This window comes from Corapipo altera, unplaced genomic scaffold (assembly GCF_003945725.1).
Source record: "Corapipo altera isolate COAL_440 unplaced genomic scaffold, ASM394572v1 45, whole genome shotgun sequence".
Classification (NCBI taxonomy): Eukaryota; Metazoa; Chordata; class Aves; order Passeriformes; family Pipridae; genus Corapipo; species Corapipo altera.
Genome location: NW_020884877.1, coordinates 8,550,075 through 8,572,481, shown reverse-complemented (window position 1 = coordinate 8,572,481; position 22,407 = coordinate 8,550,075). Strand labels below are relative to the sequence as shown.

Genomic DNA, 22,407 nt, shown 5'->3' with positions numbered 1-22,407 from the left:
GGAAAATAAACTAATGCTGAAGCAAAGGAGCAAGCAATACTGTTTTATAGTTTTGTTGCTGATGGGAGGGAGTTTAATTAAATGGCACTCTAAATTCTGATGTTAACCAATCTATGATATAGTTTGCTCCATTAAGGACTGAGAACAATCTATTTGCTTACAAGCAAAATAAGATGTTCATGCTGTGAAAAGAAGTCTTGCATAATCTTACAGTAAAGTTTTAAACCTGTCAGACACTGTTTTCCTGATTTGCAGTTGTTTCTTCAGTCTGTTTATCTGCAAGGAAAGCTAGTATCTGACTAAACTTTATGCTTGGTCCTAGGTGTAAAAGCAAGTGTGACATCTAAAGGTCTCCAATTGCTAAAAACTGCGCAGGGAGCAGCTGAGGCCCAACACCTCTCAAAATGTGGCCCTCTGCAAACAATAAAGGACTTAATTCTCCAGCTGCTTTAAGGCTAGACTTCAACTAGAGTAAACATATCTATGCACTTACCTGCTGGGATTGTGGTGCTTTAGCTGTTTGTTTCGAAGTATTTCAAACTGTATTACTGGAGAGAGAGAGAAATTGTACATATAAACTCTAATGTTCAGGCCAGTTAGCACAACTGTTAAATTTTGCAAAACTGCATGCAAGGGGAGAGAATCAGGCCTGCCTGCATTGCATCTGAAATGTATTGCTTGAATTTGAAACAAACTTATATGGATCCCTCCTTCTCCAAATCCAAACCAAATAGGAATTCTTTCAAAAAGGAAGAGAGATTTTTCCACTCTTACACCCATCACTCCCTCCCTCCTTCCCCCCCAGAAATGCAGGTCATGAAGTGATCATTATTTTTATGGGTCTACAAAGCCTATAGAAGTCAAAGCTATGTAATACACATTGCAGAGTGTTCTGCTAATCCAGTCCAACCACAGTCGTGCCTGGTCCAGGGATGAGGGTCTGGTAACTGGAAACCTGACACTGAAGGAACTCCAAACACAGTCCTCAAACTAAAAACAGCTCTCTCTGCGTGGCATGTGCTACATGAGAGCCAGGGATTGTATTCATTTACGTTATCTGATTTTTTAGCCTTGTATTGTTGATAAAAGGACAGGAGAAGGAAACACCTCCACCAGCTCAGCCCATAAATAATCTGTGTACGGTGTGTTTGAGGTTAGTATGACATTGCAAGACATCTGCTGCCTTCTGAGAGGTACAAGCCTTGCTCACAGACAGCAGCCACTGAGCACTTCCTTGTGCTGCAGGTTCTTCCCAGTGCTAAAACACCAGATTTCATTCCCAGTGGATTTTAAATGCAAACCCTTCATTGGCTGTGGGAAGTATTGGTCTGAAATGACAAAGAATATTTGTGACAGGAGTATCTCACCTATTAAGATACAAACTTCAATGAAGCTCAGAGTCATGCAGTGATTTTTTTTTTTTTTAAACCTGCAGTGATTTAAAATTTCCTTTATTTATTTATTTTATATTATATGCACATTAAATACTAAGCAACAGAAGTTCCTAGTGCCACTGACTACAAGCAGCACTGTGGGATCTTTAAAACTGTATCTGGAGAGAGAGGAACTACATGGTCTTTTCAGCCAGTTGTTTTGAGTGTATGTTGAGAAGAGCTTTATAAAGACACAGTGTAATGTATTTGATACTGTAAGATTGTTTGCTTGCATAATTTAATTCTTACATCAGCTTCTCCTTTCTTCTTTAAAAGTAGATCCTCCTGGCTGAGAACAAACAGCATGCAATCACAGTGCATACAATAGAGTTCTTCAGTGAGAATTTGGACCCAGATAGGACCTTGTTGCTTTCTCCTGTTCTTTAATCACAGCCTGAGCTGCCTGATGCCATCACCCAGAGTCTCTGTATGTCTTGCTTAGACATGAAAGAAACTGCAGCCAAATGTGGGCTTTCCATTTGCCACTTAGTCTGTGGCTGTCTTTGAAGTTATTTCAAGAAGTACTCCCTGACAAAGCAAGAAGACAGTTTTTCATGTGAGATTATATCCCTTGCAAAATATTCCCTCAGCAGCAAGGAGGAGACAGTGATGTAAGAAGAGAGCGTTCCCTTCCTTGCTTTTTACGAGGTACTAAGAGGGTGACCTCTGTGACTCTCCCTATAGAACAGAGGGAAGAAAAAGTCTTTGTCATGATGAAATCCAACCCCCCAATGTGATGGGGCACAGCACGAACAGCTAGACCATCATTTTGCTTTCCTTTCGTTTTAGATAGCCCAAGCATGTGTCTCCTGGCTGATGTTAAAGGTGACCTGCAAATGGGGGTTATCCATGAAATGCAGTAAACCTGAAATTTAATTACTTTTTTTCTGATTGTTTTTTGAAGCATGGGGTATTTAGGCCAGTCTGCTGTGTAAGATTTTCTACAATTGATGAATTACTGAAACAGGGGTTAAAAAAAAAAAAAAAAAAAAAAAACACAAAAAGGAACTGCAGAAAGCGAAAATTGTTTAGTTAGGTTTTTTGAACCTGTTTAACTTCAGTGACTGAATAATATTTTGGGTTGAAGAAGGCTTTCTTAAGTACTCCAAATCCTGTGGTTCAGTTTTAAATAAACCCAGAAACTCTCAAAAATTCTGCAGCAAAACCAAAAAATACTAGATTTTATTTTCTGTGCTTGGAAGATAAATAAAGCAGAGATAGAAAAACAAACTACTTGAGGCTTTACTTGTCATAGAGAAAATAACAACACATTAATTGAACATCAGTCACAAGTTGCCTGCTTTATTTGGACAAGGCTACTTTGGCTCTTAAAGCTCCAGATGGATTGCAGTTGTTACCTGGTGAATAATTTTAGACGATTAACCAGTAGAGCTGCTAACCAGCATATGAAATGATACAGTGAAACATATTTGCAAACACCTGTGTGTGTGAACTGTAATTTCCCTACAGGGGAAGGTGAGATTTTGCTTCCTCACAATAAAACAAACGTTTTAAGGGGCACCTTGTCTGTGACATTTTCGAGGAGTACATTTTTACACTGCCCTACCAGTTTCACTCCTTTCTAGAACCTGGTGCTTCTCCCTCCCTTCCTGTCATTGCTTCTTTCAGCAGCAGCTTCTGCTTTTAGCTAGACCTGCATCCATAATGCACTTTCTAATAGGAGCCAGCAGAGCTGAACTATCAGCAAAACCAGTTTTTGAGCTCTGAGATCAGTTACTTCCCAGGATGTTGTGCCATTACATTGCACTGTATCCCCAGGTCAAACAACTGGCCAAAAATCTGGAAAACAGCTAACGGTCAGAGCAGCTCCTACCCAGCATGTCCTCTCAGAGGGCACGCTCCTGGCCTGGTCCTTTTGAGTGGCTGGACCTGCTTGACCCAATTTGTGGATTTTTGATCACTCCCCTGGGTCACTGATTTTCCACTTGAGGTTATTGGTTTGACCCCCACACTGTGGGTCACTTGGGAGGTGTGATATGCCCCTGTGAACTCTGAACTCATCAGGAGCCAACAAAAACAGTGAGAGAGGGGAGAAGGATTTCATTAGGGCCTCCTCAGAGGTGGTAGTGTCTGACAAATGAAAAGGCGGGACTTGCTTGCCTTGTTGCAGAAACAAGCACAGCATCTACAAGGGGCTGCCAAGTAGAAAGTGTTTGGTTTGAGTTGCTATGGCAATTTCCTTAAGGATAAACAACAGCATATACTTTTACACCATGGGCTATCAAGTGAAAAGAGTGTTGGTTCAGAGGAGCCCTGCTCTTCCTGCTGGGAACTGCCTCCAGTGTCCCAGACTTAACTGCTAATGGTGATAGCATTTCTACAGCCAGAGCTTGGTATCTGCAGCTGTTTCTTCTACCTTGAAAAGATTGATTTTCTTGTGGTTAATTTGGCACACTTGAGGAGGGAAGGGCTGTTTTTTCCTGTATTTTAAGACTTGTCACATAGAGGTTCATGGAGACTCCCGAGGCTGATTGGTTGCACTGTGAGTACCTCCCTAAGAATGGACTTGATCAGGCATGGCTGGTAGATGGGGAAGAATGAGTCCTCAGGAAATAATTCATCACCAACGTGCTATGCTGGGTGTAAAAGGGAAGAAAAGTGTTGTCATTGCAGCTTGTGTATCTGCACACGTAACACCCACTGGGATCACTTGGGGAAGTGAGCTGGAGAGTGTGGTGCAGATATCTTTTGAGAAATTTCCCTCAGTCATGCTGCCCATTGTCAGCCTTTTGGACAGTTACTAGTGCTTCCCAAAGTTTTACTCATACAAGAGTTCTGGTAATCATTGGTTAGATCACTGCTTCTATTACCCTTAAGGCTGCTAAAAAAACTCTTGTGCCTTTGGTCTTTCTCAGGTTTTTCTTGAGGTGGATTCAAGTTTGATCTCTGTGTACAACCTCTCCTTCCAGCTGCTAAGCCCTGTCTCTGGGGAAGACACTCAAGAATTATACCACGTATGGATGTTTCACCCTCAGAGAAGGGTAACTGGTCCTGAGAGTGAACAACTTGGATGTTTCTTTATTTTTTAAAGAAAGATTTTGCCCTTCCCACATGTTCATCTGCAGTTTGTCTACACGACCACAGATGGTGTTAGCTGTAAGTGAACCAATGGTGGATTTAGTTTGGTAGGATAGGTAACAGCAATAGAGACCTGATGGCACAAGCTCAAGCAGCTTGGGTCCATTTTTCATGTCTGGCACTCTTAGATTGCTCAGGCTCATCTGCATTGCACAGTCCTAGGTCAGAGCAGCCTGAATGCACTGCCCTCTGCACAGTAACAACTTCTGTGGCAGCAGTGTTGCATTGATTTCTAGAACTGCAGCAGCTGAGCTTTCCCAGGAACTGCTCTTCTGGCTGGATGGCAGAACATAGCCCTCTTTTTCCCTGCAGCTTCTTGTGTCAGTTGAGGCCTGAGCTGTGTACGGAAGGCTCAGTATGTGATGCTGGTAGGTCAGTCCTGTTCTCAACCATCGTTTTGCTGCCAATTAATCTTGAAATTGTTTTTTTAGAGTAATTCAACTTTGCAGTTAGAGCTCTGTGCAAAAGCTACTTGGCTTTTCAGGTAATGTGATTCACAAGAATTTGCTTGATTATAGCTGCTGCTGAGAACATCTTATAAAACCTAACATACAGGATTTTGAGCATTATCCTTATATTAAAAGGTGATGGGTGTAAGTTTGACATTTGTTTCTGTTGGTGTGCTCCTTGACACAAAGATGTGCTCCTTGACACAAAGCAGTTCCCACCGTTGCAGAGCCTTTTATGATTGGAAGTACATTTTTATGCACAGAGGAATTAAAGCTGAGTGTGATGGGACAGACTAGTGAAAAAGACTTCACGTAGAAATACATGGAGCAGCTCTTTGGCCTTCTGTGGAAATTAGACTTTGTTGCAAGGCGTAGGTGTGTGAGCAGCGACAGCAGTTGTCTCAATACATGCAGTTAAGAGTGGTTCAGTATCTCAGAGGGTGGCTTCAGGCCCTTCAGCACTTTGTCTGGACTGTCTCACCAGGAGGTGTGGGGTGGGGGGGGAAGCTGGGAGTGCCTGTCTTTTATAATGTTCTGTTTTTAAAGCAGAAAGTCTCTGGGGAGCATAGAGTCCTAAAAGTCCAAGGCCTGGAATGCTTCCTTTTGCTCTTTCGATTTTAAACAGGAAACATTTGCATTAAGCTATTCCAGGAGGAGAATTGTAGGTTCATTTCAAGGCAGATAATGTTTGTTCATTGCCTGTGTCCATGATTTACCCCATGGGCTTAAATGAGTGCAGCAGAAAACCACATGTTTTGTTTTACTACATGCTAAACAAGTTCCAGCAGAGTCTGGAAGCCCAGATTAGAAAGGAGGAGCATGCTTGTAAAATCTCTGTGTGAACAAGAGAGTCATTGACAAATTTAAACACCTGATCTGCTGTACCAGAATGACTTTTTTCATAATATATGCAAAGGATATTTAAACAGTTGATGAGTTCAGTACCAAAGGCACAGAGCAGGTACTTAATTGATTTATACTTTCAGCCCCTATTTTGGGTCAAAGCCCTGTTGTCCTCCTTCAGCTCTCCATAGGAGGCTTTGCCCAAAGTGCAAAGATATTTGCAGTCAGACAGGCAAAAATTCCTAATGGAGTTGAACTTTTGGGGATGCTCTGGTGACATGTCTGTGAGAACAATTATTTTTGCCATTTTAAAGGTATCATAAGTTAAGTTGTACTGGGAAAAAATATCAATGCTTCATTAGTGCAAATTATGAAATTAAAATACAGAGAGGGCTCCATGGCACATCCTCAGGGATGACATGTTCACGTGTTGCTTTTCACATGAAACAGAGGCTATCAGATCTATACTGATGCAGACAAGTTACAGGGCTGTTGTAATAGCAGGCCTTCTATATCACAGGTTTTTTGAAACCTCATTGGCAGCTTGCCCATTAAACACAGGTATTGTAGCCTGACATCCATAGTGTTTCTTCCAGGAGTTCCAGTTTTTCCAACTATGGTGTTTGGAAAGTTTTACAGTCTGACATGTTAGGAGAGAATAGTGGGAAATGGCTTGGAAAGTGCGAATATTTGTGCATGTAAAGCTTATGGGATTTGCAGACTTGCAGACCCAATTCATCTGTTTATCCTCAGGCTAGATAAGATTCAGTCAAACATGCATTGTTTAAAGGAGCTTTGTTTCCATTATGGCAAATGGATCACAGGAGACTGACTTTGGAAGCTGAAGGGCTTCAGTGCTCCCCCATTGTAAAAGGGCTGTGATGTGCGCTGGACCCTTCCTCCAGTGTCCTGCATGTTACTGACTTTTGTAGCGTGCAGGTGGGAGGCTTGTTATCCTTCAGAAGTTCTTTTGATTCATTGGGACCTGTCATGCTTGAGGTGGCATTTCCTTTCCCAAAGTAAACATAGATTGTAAGTACAATAATGTATCACTGGCCTAGTAGACTGCCTTTTTATGTGCTTTATTATGTTTTTTCCTCCTCAGGCGTGGACCTGCAGAACCACTAGAATATTTAACAGGGCCACGAGTAACATACAAAGAGAGAGATCTTCCCTACTACCAAGGAGGACAGCCTGTTATCCACCCACCTAAGGGGAACCACATCCGTGCGCCAGACACAAGAGTGGCAGAATTGAGGTACCCCCAGTATTACCCAACTCAGCCCATCACAAACCAGCATAAAGGACCCCTCCGGCAGGACGTGCCACCTTCCCCTCCTCAGTCCCACCGAGCACCAGCTTATCACGAAATTGTCCGACACCGTGGGACCAGTCCAGACCAGTACCAGTACAGGCAACAGGATCCCAGGCAGAAGAGCCCCATGACTGCAGCTGTATAGCCATGCACTGGACTTGCCAGCACAGCCCAGGAGGAGTCCCGTCGGACATCATCCTTGTAGAGTTGTTCCCAAGCATAGCTGCCTGTAAGAATGGCACACGAGACCTGGAGTCGTTCTTACTGAGCTGGGCTCAGCGTAGGTGCTTTCTAACAGGCGAACTAAAAGCCACGTGAGGTACGAAGTGTTTTGAGTATGTGAGGTACCAGACAGTTGGGTGTTTTTTAATTCCCTTTAGAAATAGAAAGTGGCTGCTGGAAATGAAACACAACACTAAATACACCTCAGGGCTATTTACCGAATCCAGTTACACCTATACAGTACGTAGCTGTCTGTGCAAGGGCAGCAGAGTCACCAGAGTTTACTTCAGAGCGCTGTTATAGAGCCTTTAAAGTGAGAACACAGCATGCAGTATGGACTTCATGTGGAGCTGGGGATCTTGTGTAATCCAGTGTGTGATCATGAGTTGACAAGGGACTACCACAGAGGTAGTGGCCACATTCCAGCAGCTCTGTGCTTTAAGGATGCTGCAGTTCCAGATTTATCACCTGGTCTCTGTCTTCCTCTTTCTTTTTGATGGTGGCAGCATTTATCTTGTAGCCTTTGTTTTTTGCAGTTTGTGTATCAAGAGTCTCCTCTTATTGCACCTGCTGCATTCGGAATAAGACAAAAAGCTTTATTCTTTATGCTTGGGCAGGCTCACAGAGGACAGGCAACCAGCCAGCCACCTGAGAACTGTGTCTCTGTGTGTGTGTGTGCTTGTGAATGTTACTTAGTTATGTAGTGTGCAGTCTTTAAATGTAAACCCTGGAGATCAGATCCTCAGCTCCTGTGTGTTGTTCTTGGGGTTTCAGTGGAGCTGGCCTGTAAGAAGTGGCTGAGGAGGTGACTGTGGGCATGAACTCCATAATTCATCTTAAGTTACTATATCTTAAGCATCTTAAGTGCTGCCTTGGCTCCATCAGGGCAGCCCCTTCCCGGCCCTCTCCGGCCGGTGTTCCAGTGAAGTGCCTGCCAGCAGTGTGCTGTGCCCTGGCTGCCTGCTGCCAGGGGAAGGCACCTGTTGGTGTGGGGCCACCCTCAGTCCACAAGTGAAGCTCAGCCTCTGGCAACACCTGGCCCTGCCATGCCAAGTGCCAAACTACAAGTTCCTGCAGCCAGCGGCCATCAGGTCAGTGGGGGAAGGGGCTTTTCACAGCAAGGGGTGAAGGAAAATACAAGAAAAGCAACTCCTTCAAGACCCTGGAGCCCAGCAGGAAGAGGAGAGAATAGCTGTTTGTAGCAAGCTGTTTGCAGCAGTGCATAGGAAGAGAGAAGGTGAGGGTGGGAAGAGGGCACCAGCAGCACAGCAGAGCCAGGTAGGGGGACAGGGCAATGGGGTACATGCCTGACTCTTTGCCCCACATAGCTTGAGCTTGCTCTGCAGCCAGCCAACCTGGGAAGAGGTCAGAAATGCGTGTCCCAGCCACAGGGACCTGTGCAACCTGGCCCAAGAGGGCTGTGAGTGCTTAGAAATCTGTCTCAAGGATTTTGTCACAGGGAAACCATGCAGTCATGCGACCTAGAAATATATTATTTCCAAGTGTCCTTAATTCCTCGACTTCTGCCTTTTGGGAGTGTTACTAAACCATTAGGCCTCCTCTCCTCATCAGGAAAAGACTGTGACCTGGCCAAGGATTAAGCATAAGGATTTCTTTGATGTCTCTTTGCCACCTTTGGTATGCAACAGATTAAATCACATAGGTAATTTCCCAGGTATTAAATATCACCAGGAAGGTTTGTCCTGCTAGGAGTGTCTCCCACCAGCAGGTAGTGACCCTGATGAGAAGAACCATTTAATCCCAGCCCACGTTTCTTCTCTGCTGCAGATGCTGGTGAGAGACTGGCATAACCCTGGGGCATGGGGAGTACTTGCAGCTGCCTGAGTGGCCAGCAGGCTCTAGCCAGGCTGGGAAGCAGGGGAGAGGAGACAACTTTCCAGTGGGGGGGAAGCGTGATTCAGAGAGAGGGCTGGACTCCCTCGGGTAGGGGCAGGCACAATTTTAAACCCAGTCAGGAGGAAGCTTTGGTGGGAGTGAGAGAGGGAGAGGAATGCAACCGATTATGAAGCAAGTGCGTTTGGTTCTTGTTCCATTTCTTTCTGCCCTCTTCCCTAGTAATGTAGGAGGGAAAAACCTCTGGAGGGAGTGTTGGATGAAAAGCTGGATGTCTCTCAGTACCCTCCATAAATAAGGCGGATTCCCCAAGGAAACTCTGCCTGTCATGTACGTGCTTTACACAGCCTTGTACTTCTCTCAGAGAGTTTTAAATGCTCTAGGATACTCAGCCAGGACTTGGCAGCCGCAGGATAGCTGCTGGTGTTACAAAGGCCTGTTGAAAGTGAAGCAAAAACAAATTAAAATACTTTCCTTTCCCTCCTTGAAATATAACCCCTGATACATTTGATCCAGCTGTAAAGAAACTAATATGTTTGCGACAGTGGCTTTATCAAGCCAGGCCACAATTAAGAACAGCTCTGAATATAAGCTACTGCCTTTGTAAATCACTCTGAACTAACCCTTCAAATGGCATCGCAGCACAGTGAACAGAACTTATTTACAGTATTTCATGAGCCAGGGCCAAATAAAATCTGGATGAAAACAGTTCCTGGGTTATTTATAGCCTTTGAAGGACCTGTGCAATTGTCTCCCCATAACCCGAATCTTTCCTTAAGAGCTCTCTGTGACTGCATCGGCTCCACTCGGTTGAGGCAGACAGATCAAACGAACACCTTCTGAGCTGTTAATCTTACCCAACAGGTTATTAAATGATGCTTCTGCTCAGTAAGCAAAAGTCAGTGGAGAGCTTCTTCCAATAAAAAAAAAAGAAAAAAAAAAAGTGCTATAACTATAATATATGGATGCATCCTACAGGTAAGGAGCTAAGGAGGAAGAACAGTGTGACCTAGCTGGGGGAACAAGACCAAAAAGTATTACAGAGCATCTCATCAATCTCTGGTGCCATTGTTCTGGAAGAAAATTGCCATTTTTTGGTTTAATATCTGGTAGAGGTACGGTATTTTCAAAAGTGTAATGTGTAACTACAGTATATATAGTCAGATTTTCTGCAGTGTAAAATGTATGATTTTAGCACCATATTGTGGAAAAATATGTACCGTGCAGAATTCACGAGGTGCTACAACTGACGGTTGAAAATACACACTTGCAAAATCCAAAAGAGCCGTTAAGTAACAAGTTGTTCTTTTCCCCATATGTCCATATGTTTGGGAAAATTATGAGTCTGAAACGCTCTTGACACGTAATTGCCTCACACTCCCTCATCCAAAATGTGCCAGTCCAGCAGTAAAGTTACTGACGTAGTGGGTGTGAAGGGAGAGCTGGGTTTGCCACAGGAGCAGCGTGCTGTAAGTGTGCGTGTGAACAGGAGTCAAGACAAGAGGGAGAGAGGCCCGTGCTCATGTGAAGCTGGAAGCTTTGATTTCCTGAGCTGGTGGCGTGCAGCCTGCATTTCTGGCTCTGGCATGAGGCCAGCCAGGCCCAGCAGTTGAAAGATTAAGAGATAGAAAAAGAGCCTGTGGATTTTCTGAGTGACCACCCACTAGTGAGCCATAATCTTGGCCTGCAAGTCAACATTACCACTGTGATATATTATGATGCAGAAGTCTCTAGGCACCCCTATGCATAAAGAAGTATCAATTGCCCTTTTTTGGGGGAAAAAAAAGGGAGAACTAAGTATAAAAAAAAAAAAAGGCTCCTGCCTTGAAAAAGTGCATGCAGCCCTGAATTCCAATTCACTCCAGCTTCCTGATCTAGAAATAGCTTCACATGCTGCCTAATTTTTTTACAGATGACTTGTGCTACCTCCTCCTCCCAGCCATCACAGATTTGTTTATCAGAGAGTTAGTGCTGTGAGTGAATCCTACCGACTGCTCTACCTGACGCTCTGCTCTGAGCAGGGGCTGCTTTGCGCTTCCAAAGGGCCCCACACCTGTGCCCTGGTCACAGTTGTTCTGCAGGGTCCTTAAGCCTTATGTGCAAAATCAGAAGCACTATTCACTATGTCTGCATAGAAGAGAAGGCTTTCTAACTACTCTGTTATTGTGAGGGAGAGAGAGGTGCTTGTGATCCTGACAATACCTGTGTGTTTAAGTGAAACTTGATTTAAAAATCATGTGTGATTGTTTTGGGGGAGAAATTTGACACATAATTTGAGAGGTTTTTTCTAGTACCACGTCAAAGATTTTGATCTTTTGTTACATATGGCTATATAAATTTTACCTGTTTTATTTTGCATTAAAATAAAGGCTTTAAGACTATATGTGATTATGTATTTGTTTGTAGAGTCTTTCTCTTTTTTGTGTCTACAAAGTCATGCACAGCCCTGGATGTGATTTGATATTAGAAGATCAAGTGTAATCCACACTGCATCAGAATTGGTAAGATGACTTTTAAAAAAAAAAACAAAAAACAAAAACAACCCACAACAGCCATGTACTGCTTTGTAGAAAAAAAATGCATCACAGGGCTTAGCTTGATTCCCTCTCAAATCTTCATTGTCTTCAGTGGTAGAGCCTGAATCCTGATTCCATAGCCAGGAATGAAAAGAGAAGTGAGAGAGAAGTCCCTTGACATCTTGGAGAATTTCATCTTAGGCAGCTGCATGTTCATTGCTAAAGCTCCCCAAACAGCTTCCTCTCAACATCGAGCTCTTCTGTTCCTGTTGCTGTCAGCCAAGGTGTTGTGCAGCCAGGTAGCAGGTCCAGCCAGCTGGGATGGCTGCAGCATTGCCTTGCCAGAGATTTAGGATTCCTTGAAAGTTTTGCACAGGTATGTAACTTGAGGTGCATGAGTAATTTCATTGAATCTGTTGACTCTACTTTTCACAGATTATGCACAAGCATAAATCTTTGTAGGATCAGAGCTATGGGTTGTACTGAGATACAGACAAGAGTGTTTTGTTACATGGAGTAATTTTCAAAATAGCAGATAAGTGAAAAGTCATTAGTACAAGGAGAAGGAAGACTGAACCCTTTCTGAGAGGGAAATTTTAGTTTACTACAAAGAAAAAGGAAAGAGTGAAAGAACCAAACAGAGACAGAAATTTGCAGGTTTACAGTACAAGGTATAACTGAAATTGCAGTAATGGGTCAATAAAAATACATGTGTACTACACTCAAAAACATTTTAAATGCGGGTTTTGGTATTTATGGCCAAAACTGTTCAGGGGCAACAGTCAGTCAATTTTAGCATGTATTAAATTATAATCCACATAGATGCCAATTTAGAACTTATCAGGTCATAACTTGCACTCACAAGTGCAAGCTAAAAACTGGACACAGCTAAAAACTGGACAAAAAAAAATGATACCTGCATTTTCTTCTGCCGGAGCTGTACAAAGAGTAGCAAAAGATAAAGTAGGAGTGTATTAGAAGCTAGAAACTCAGTGACCACAGTTTCAGATGGTGGTCCTTCTGCCTTGGCAGTGATCTCCCATGGTTTCCCCATGACAGCACTCACTTCCCTGGGACCTGGGCTCAAGTGAAAATCCATTTTGCAGTCACTGCTCTATCTGCATAAAGAAGTATGTGGAGCCATTTGATTGTTAATTAATTTTAATGAACAAGACTGCACCCTCCTGAGACCTGTGTTCTGCTGTGAGCAGAGTGGGAGGTAGTGCCTTTCCACATGGAGGGTCTCAGAGCTGGGTTACCCCAGCAGAAATGCAGTGACCTGCTGCAACATGGCAGCAGTTGAGCAATACCCAGAGTACAGCACAGCAGCCTCTCGGGCGTGAGGAACATGGCAGCTGTGCTGCCTAGGAGGCTTTCAGGAAGCAAAATACCATTACCAAGACTAGAGCAGAGCTGAGCTGCTCCTGCACCCTCCCAGGAGGCATTCAGGGCTTTTAATAAGTCCCCAAGGCCTCTGGCTCAAAGGCTCTGGAGGCCTCCTGAGGAGGTTGCTGAGACTCTCTACACTTGGTGTGCTCATCCCTGCAGAGACGGTGAGGAGGCACTGAGGCATGCCTGGGAAAGTGTGGAAACAAGTAAGACTGAGAAGGGATCCTAATTCCCAAGCACAGGATCTGCTCCAGGGAGGCCATCTTGGCTGATGGTTTTCCCAAAGGGTTGGAAGAGAATGTCTGACACAGGCAACCAGAGAGATGGGATTGCTCTGGGAACGGGGAAGGAGAGGTTAGGGGAAGGAGAGCGGGAAGTGACAAGGAGAGGCAACTGGAGCAAAGGAAAAGAGATAAGAAATTAAAATAGGTTGGAAAGGGGAAGGGAGGCTGGGGGGGGGCATCAGACCTGAACAGGAAATAAGTGGTGGGGAGAAGAGGGGATTGTCTGGATGTGTGAAATTCACAGACCAACAAGGAAGGGGGCACTTTGTCACTGACTGCTGCTCCCCAATTTCCATTTTGCAGCCAAGACTTGTGACACCCCTCCACTGTGTCCAGAGTCAAAACCAGTTTGCAGCACAAAGCTACCCATACCTGAGGGAGGAAGCAGACGGGCAAGTAGGAATTGTGAGGAAACTCATCAACCAGTATGGGGAGAGAGACACCCGTCACACATCACTGCCCCCTCCCCTAGATCACATCTTGGCACCCCAATCTCACAGCCTGCTCTGCACACACCTCCCTTCACCTCCCTGGGTACCACCGACACTACAAAGTCTCATTTCCTAGCTGCCTCTTTCATCCACAGTTCCCCCTGATCTCTGATGTCCCCAAAGCCATGCTGACCTCCAGACACAACTTTTGCCTTCACCGCTGAGAAACCCTGCACCATCTGTGAGCATAGGTAACCAACACCAGTAATTTTACTGGCACCTGGAAGCGATACAGAGTCAAGACACATGGCCCCCAGGGCCAGCATCTGCACAGTGCAGGCCAGGACTCTGCCTTCCTTACATTCAGGAACAAGCTGCAGCCACTTTTGAATCAGTTGCTTTGTGGATACAGATTGCAAAAAGATATAGATTTTATCTCCACCATCTTTCTGCTTGTCTAGAACAAGCCTTTGACATGTGCAAGAGCTGTTTTATTGCTGGTCTTGCACAAAACCCCTGAACCACTTTCAAGGGCCAAAAAGGTGATTATAGTCTTTAAAACAGAATTAATTCTCAAATTAGAATTAGTTCCCAAAATATGCCTGACAAACTAACCCAAGCCAGACGACTTGGCTGTGCTCACGGCAAAGAAAAACTTCTGTCCAGAGGAAACAGCCTTGCTTCACTTTTCCAGGAGAATATCTGCATATGAAAGAAAATAATTTATTGGGAAATATGTACAGTAGAGTAAAATTGCAAAATAAGACATTCAATGAGGATTCCATATGAAAACATGCCCTTTGCCTCCAGCACATAATGAATAAAAATGATATAAAGAGGGAATGAACATTCAGTGTTTTATATTTAAAATACATTTTGTATGGAAAACAATGTGGCATAGAAACAGGACTGAAGGGTTCTCCAAGATAATGCCAGGAGCTGCGAGATGTTAGCAGCTTTGTCGTATAAGTTTCAAGGTGTAGGTTTTTAATTTTCTCTTATGAATCACAGAAGCAGTCATGAAAACTGTAATTAAAATTCATTGCAAGAAAAATAAACTTATATTAAAACCTACCCCATTCTTCTCTGAATTCGTGATACTGATTAGGAAGAAGTACCTGCTTCTCTGCCAAAACCTTACCTACACAATCTGATGTAATCTCTAAGCTCTGTTAAACTGGAGTTTTCATACATCACATCCTTCAATCCAGAGTACAAAGGAAAAAAAAAAATTGCAGCCTAGATTTTCAAACTAGCAAGCTACAATTTTAAGAGGTTTCATCTGCCATAATTTTTCTAGGAATGAAGAAAGAATAAAAAATAGAGCAAATATGAAGAAACGAGTTCGTAAGTAAATAAAAATAAATAAACCAGCCTTTCCTTCCTCCTAAGTATAGATATGCCCTTGCATACATGCATGTATATATAGCAGCTTTTGATCTAAAAGGTTACTTTTCTAACTTATTTCTAGCCATTCCCTCTCTCTGAAGGAGTCAGCAGGTACAGCGATGCATGCACGTGAGAAAAGCGATATAAACAGCGACCAGCTGGTTCGTGAGTGGATGAATGTACAGACCCACTGAGCCACGCACAGCAAAGCAAGGAGGAAATTTCCAGACAGAGCAGCATTTCCACATGCTGCATGTCACTCCAGTGCCTGCATTCCTGTAAGTGACAATTTGCAGAGGTGGGCTGAGTTTGCAGGGAGGTCCCTGCCCCAGCTGTGGAAAGGATTTGCAAGGCTGCTGCAGTGGTGAGCACTCCTGGGCAGGCACTGGGGCCGTGGTGTAAGGGCAGCGCACTCACTGGCCTGGCCAGGATGGGAAGGGCGGGCGGCACCTCTTGGGAGGCTGAAACCGGAGCATAAGTTACAGCAGGCATGAGGCTGCTCTAAGACTGTGTGAATCTAAGATTGCTGCCCGACAGCGTACTGGTTATTTTGGCAAGAAGAGGAAATCAAAGGCGCTCTAAGCCACGCTCAGTTTCCATCTCTGTATTCAAATTCTGCCAAATAAGTCACAACTAATTCAGTTAGTGGAATGTTAGGTTCAAGAAGGGTATTCCTGGTCTGTTCACAGAGGCACATGCACACATCCTCCTGACCATGGAGAATGTCCTTCCTTGCTTCCCTCCTTCTTTGTTCCTCTCTCCCCTCTGTTGTAAATAAGCCCTCCAGGCCAGTCATTTTTCTTTATATATAACAAGAGGACAATAAGGCCTCAGTCCAACAAAGATTTAATGCAGTTGTGCTGCCAGGCTACCCCTCCTGCCCCATCCCTCCCTCCTAGCACTTGATCCCATCACATCCCCATGTCCTTTCTCCTTCCCCAGTTGTAGGGATTTTCATTGCTGTGAAAGGACAAAGGTAACTGAGCTGCTATTGAAAAAAAAAAAAAAAGACTGACTTGTTTTTTCTTTGCTGGGCTGTTTTTGACACGGATCATTTCCCAACTCAGTCCCCTAAATTGCTTTGATGGCACAACAGTGGATGGAGCAGTGAGGGGAACAAGGCTGGAGGCTGAGTATGGGTTGGAGTGTGGTTAGACTGCCATTGCTGCAAAACAGAAAAGGAAAAGAAAAGCACACTAAATCACAGCCAGAGTGCAGTGTATTTAGAGGCTTGGATTTGAAAAGTCAAGCACTGTCTTCTGCAGCAGTTACATTCCTCTGCACGTTTACTTCTGGCCAAGCTTCCCGAGAGCAGAGACAGCATTCACCAAGTTTGAATTCCTGAGACTCTCGCCTGTGGACTTTCTTCTGTGTTTAGCATTAGGAAAGGAAGGGAAAACTTGAGGTTTTGCATAGGTTGTGTTTTTTCTCCTTCCTGGGATTACTTACACATGGAGGCACCAGGGATCCCTGAGAATCCTCTCGCCCTTGCAGACTAGAGGTAACACACCCATCAATCACCTTGATGGTCTGGGAATACGGGGTGCCAGGGAGGCAGCGCAGTCATGGGCCCAGCTGTGCAGGGCATGCTGAGGTTCTGCTTGGGCTTCCTCAGCTCAGACGGCTGCTCCCCAGGATTCCCGTGAGAGTGGGACAGGGGCCAGTGAGAAGGCAGCCAGCAGGTCCTAAAGCAGAGTCGGGGTGATCTCTGTCATGGTGGGTTTTCTGGACTTCTTTGTCCTGCTGGAAGGGGCTGGCTCAGGGATGCCAGCAAATGATTCACATCACCCTGCAACACGGTTTGTATCAGTCATGGGTTTGGCCAGCAGCAGTGGTATTTGGCTGGTGCTCCCTGAGCCTCAGAGAGGAGCCTGTCTGCCAGCTGAGCTTCAGGTCCTCCCTGGCCCTCCAGACTCTGGAAGAACAATAGGAGCCCTTGGCCCGCACGGGCAGCCTTTGGGGCAGTGTTTCAAGAAGTGCAGCTTTTGTTTTGGCTGTTTGGTTACATGGATGTTAGTGCTGAACAAGAGGCACTTGTTCTCTCATGGATTTCAATGAGGTTGGGTCCAGCTGGATTTGTGCTTTAGGTGTAGAGAGCCAACAACACACCCATCAGCAGGCCCATCCTGAGAGAGCCTGGGGACAACGCTGCCCTGGGCACACATGCATATCCATGTGCTCTCAGAAGCAGGAATGAAAACAGGCTTTACTAACAGCCTCACTGGACTGGGTCAGGGTACCAAACCCAGAGGGCAGCTCTCAGGGCTCTCTGCTTCAGGAAATGGTTTGATGCTTTGTGTGCCCAGGATGTTCAGGTTTATTCTCTAGCTGCCAAGTAACCTGCTTGTCTGCTTTAATTTGCTAAGCCTTTTTATTTTAAGAAATCCCTTATTTATTAAAAGAACCCCACATTTCCAATTAGTTCACTCTACTCCTTTCTCCTCCATCTTATCCTTCTCCCACACCTCCTATAACCAGAGCCTCAGCTCACAAGCCAGAGCACTGATTGGGGTGAAAACATGAAATAGGCCCAACAAACACCAAGCACAGACAGGCACGTTGAGTGGGTGCCTGTGCAAGGCAGGCAGGCTCCAGATACAGTGATTCAGCTTCAGGTGGACAAACATGCAGACCCACCACGTCCAAGAGGGTCTGTGTGCAGGGGAGGGCAGCACGGTGGCCAGGGGGTCCCAGCCTGCAGGAGTCCCAGGCCCCAGGGGGCTGCCCTGGCCAGTTTTTGCCAGAACTGGCAGATTACTACGCAGAGCATGGGCTCAGTTTACTTTTACCCCTGCTGTCAGCCTGCACAAGCCAAGATGTTTTAAGTTGTCCTTATCCTCAGATTAATAAATGTTGCACTGTGAGACTGTAAACACAGGAAAAGAACTCAACAAAAAAAAGAAAAAAAAAACAAGCAAAAAAAAAAAATTCAGACTGGTGCTGTGCAGTCAGGACATTTCTTTTCCTGAGGATATGGGATCAGAGTTTAAAAATATGGATTATGAAACGTGTATTAGGGGGCAAGGGGGTCAGCAAACAAATTAAGAACATTGTTGGCTGAGCAGGAGAGCCTGTGAGATGAGACGGTTTAGCAGCAGGGCCCTGCAGCACAGTGTCCCCCAAGCCAGGGCTGCAGAAAGGCAAGGAGGCACTGCAGGACCAGCTGTGGTGCACAGCTGGCTTGTCATGCCCCACAGCCACTGTGGCTAGACAAGGAGAGCCTTCAGGCTTCTCAGCCAGTTCTGCAGAGACAGGGGAAGCTCCATCGTTATGACTATCCTCTCCCTCACTCATGTCCCAGTGCCATAGTATCTTCTCCAAATACAAACCTCCTGTTGGGATTTTCTCCCCTGGCAGAGGTTGGTCATGAAGAGAGGAACCCTCATGTGGGTGCATTTTTACTTCTGTCTGCTGGGGTCCCCTCCCTTAGAGGCACAACAGAGGACCAGCTCCCTGAGCTGGGTGTGAGCAGCTGGCTACCCCCACGCAGCCCCCCAAGGCCACACCAGGAGAGAGGTGGGATCCAGGCGTCAGACAAAGCCAGGAAGCTGTTGCTGGCCAGGCATTTCAGGGGAGGGCATGATTTCCACAACAATAAACACATCTGATTATTTGATTAGAGGGAAGATGAGGTCCCCAGGAGGAGGGCCTCACACACAAAAGACAAATAACTCATGCCCCTGCTGGCAATGACAGGGCAGGAAGATGAAGGCAGTGTCCTATTGAGGCTTTGATCAGCCAGGGTCAAGCATGCAAGCTGCTAACATGGCTGAACACTGACTAGGAGGAGGTTCCTGCTGCAGCATCATGCCTGGCCCCTTCCCAGCCCTCCACTCTTCTTTTCTGCAGCCTTTCACCCCTGTCAAGAGAGCAATGTGGGAACCTCCAGAGGCAGGTCCTGCCTCCCAACCTCTCCTGGCTCCAGCAGGTCCATGTCCACTCTGAGCCCTGCAGTGCTGGGCATCACAGCACATCCCTCTACTTCTGCCACTTATTCATCTGCATCTCCTGTGATAAGCCACTGAAAGAGGCTCCTTGTGTCCTTTGTGACCCCTCTTGCCATGGTGCAAGTGGAGAGATGCTGAGGTGCTGGCAGCAGTGGGAAGACAGGAAAGTGATGGAAGGGCAGAGAGGATCATTTTTCAATTCCACTTCTCCTGGGCACTTGTGAAGTCTGGCCATAGTCAGGGGCACTTGGGATTTTCCTATTCCCTGGAGGGTGAAATTCTCCCCTTTCACCTCTGTGATACGAGGCCCTGGAGGCTGGATAAAGTGTTTAGTGTAGCTGTTTTACAGATGTTCTGTGCCTTCCTAAAACAGGTGTCCCCATAGCCTTGGTGCCCCAATAGCTTGACCGACGTGAGTCCCTCCTGCAGAAGAGCCCCAGAGCATGAAGGCACCATGAATGTATAAAAGAGGGCTTGGAGATCTCAGCTGCACTTTTACTCTCCCTTGGACTGAGCTACAGTATGTTTAAAAGTAACTTGCATTTGGCCCACAGAATCATAGCGCTTGGAAGCAAGACCAAGAAAGAGATGATTTGGCACTTGCAGACTGGAGCTCTCCAAGATCTTTACAAACACAACACAATTAACCCTTTCAAGAGAGAGACCCTGCTAACTCCTGCATGGAGGGGAGCACTGGCTGCACACAGAAATCTCTGACAAAATCCAAAATGCAGGTAAGCAAAAAAAAGACAACTGTTGTTTCAAATACAGGTTTCTAATAGAGTTGTATTGCATGGGTGCAGTAAACAGAGCAATGTATGGTGTGGTGGGGAAACTCTAAGATTTTGATCTAATATAAAATTTAAAAAAAAAACACTGCTTCTCCCCTCAGTGTATGCATGCTCTGTGAGGATTTCTGTGTAGATACGGATGGAATAGGCTGGAGCAGTGGAAGTTTGTGCTGTGTATGCTTCATAGCATAGCCTTTTTCATTCCCCAAGCTCTTTCCAAGCTGTCTGAGTGGCCAAGGCCACAAGAAGAAGTTTGCCAGTCTGTCATCTCACACCCTCGGTAAATCATTCCAATATCATCTGACTCAGAGCTCCTAGGAATCTGGACAACCTTGACAGAAAGTGTGGGTAATGAACTGGGAAATCCAGTGGAAGAGTTTTGGGGAACATGAGACTGCAAAATATGACTCTTCCCCGATCTGCCATGAGACCTTAGGTCTCTGCCTAAGAGTGCAGCTAGAAAGCAGCCCCTTAAACGGATGCTACATCAGAGATATTGACTTACCACTGGTCTGGGTACAATTACCCGTGAAACTTCAGCCTGGGATACGAGTGTCACTAAGAGACAAAAAACACCATCTGCAGCCTGCCCCTTCGAGTTGTCTTCTCTGTTTATAGAAAAGAAGGGGGTGGTGAGCGTCTGTTAAAATGTATTACTTCCCGGCATAATTTTTGAGGAGTCATATATTTTAGTGGGACTAGTCAATCAAAACTGTCTAATGGCACAACGGTCAGTGCTCCTTAGCTTCTTCCTCACAGTGGCTGCAGCAAAGGAACAGGGATGCCAAAAATAACATTTTTATCCCAAATACCTTGACTTATTTAAAGGTGTGTATGTAGAGGGACACTAATATTCCACATGGCTGGTGCCTCATGATCAGCACATCCCTGGGGAAGCAGAGATCTCTGGAGACCTGCAGGGAGAGTAGAGGAGTGAAACCATGAGCTCAGGGAATGGAGCAAATTTTGCAGAGCAAAAAGAGATGCTTGTGTCACCTCCCATAACTACAGGCTCTGAGGTGATTACTAAAAGAATCAATAGGTTCAGCTGAAGCTAATGAAAAAAAAAAACCAGGGAAGAAAGATGTCACACACACATTCTCATTTACCTTGGTCAAAAACAAAGCATGCCTAGATATGAATTCTGCACCAGAAGAAGTATTTTACACCAACTCGCAGAGGGTAAGTGACTTCATGTGGTATACAGCAGTGGGAATTCAGGCATGTAATGTAATAACAAGAAAGGATTTTTAGATTTGTCTCAGAAACCCTGCTAGCTCAGACACTGTAAAAAAAAGAATGCCAAACTTTCATGTCTGTCCATGTCTTAAAAGGAGTGAAATATGTCTCCAGTTTGAGCTGAGTTTTTTATTTTGAAAAATTACTGCAGAAAGTGTGGGCAAACAGCACTTCACATCTGAACTGCGCACTACGGCCCCGCAGCTCTTTACTAATGTAATTAAATGCCACAGAACAGCTGCTTAACCAGCTTCTTTGCTTAGTAAACTTTTCACTAGTCATTTGCATGGGATGTGATAGCACCAGATCCAAGCCTCCATCAGGGCTTCAAAGCAAAATCACAAGGCAAATAATAAGGAAAAGTCTTCAAGTGCTGCCTCTGTGGGTGAAAGAGCAACACAACACAGCAGACCAGGATGGGACATGAAAAACACAGTATGCACTTATAGCTGACAGCCATAGTGTAATGTGACCCCAGTTACATTGGTATTTGATTGGCAAACACAAAGGGATTGGTAAACAGCTCTGTTCTCAGGAGAAAGAAATCTTTCATATCCCTTATAGTCAAGCCCTCAGCTTTGTTTTATCTGGGAGATAGCATCTGAATGCTTTAGCAGAACAGGCTGTCTAGGTATGTCCCTGTGCACAGGGCTTTACCCTGGGGTGCCAGCTGAAGGAGAAGCAGCTCACAGAATCCCAGAGGAGGTCTGTGGCAGACTCCATGGTGGTTTGTGAGCCTCCCATGTGCCCAGTGTGTGCAGGGCTGTGGCCATCACACTGCAGATAGCGAGAGTTCAGGAATTTGTGTGTGATGCTTTTAAGTTTGATTATTGGAAGATGACTGTGGGGTGAGAGAGACGAACTTTGTATGCTGCAGCAGGGTCACCAGCTCAAGCTACCAGTGTTGAGCTCTATCTGTCTCTGTGAGTTGTCACAGAAGGACAACCAACAAGTCCTCTTTCCTCTTCTCCACGTCCTCCTCCCAAGGCTACAGATAGCGAGTTCATCCTGCACAGAAGCCCAGGCAGTTGCTAGCTTCTCCAGAGAGGAGTTCAGCATAGCCAACCATCATGAAAGAACCTTTGCAGGGGACAAAATTAGAGACTTCAGCTTTCCCTCTCCTCACCCACCTGCTGCTGCACCACACGTTTTTGATATTTTATTTCAATCAGCTTTGTTTTGCTCCTGAAAGCTGCTTCACTCCCT

At 45.2% G+C, this 22,407-nt stretch overlaps 1 protein-coding gene across 1 annotated transcript in view; it reads left to right on the top strand.

Moving 5' to 3' along the window:
* PARD3B (par-3 family cell polarity regulator beta) overlaps nt 1-11,598 on the top strand; it is a 398,190-nt gene extending 386,592 nt beyond the window's left edge. The window contains exon 23 of the mRNA XM_027636917.1: nt 6,930-11,598. Coding sequence (XP_027492718.1) covers nt 6,930-7,284 — 355 coding nt within the window. The 3' untranslated portion in view covers nt 7,285-11,598. The remainder of the gene's footprint in view (nt 1-6,929) is intronic.
* Nucleotides 11,599-22,407: the final 10,809 nt, after the last annotated feature.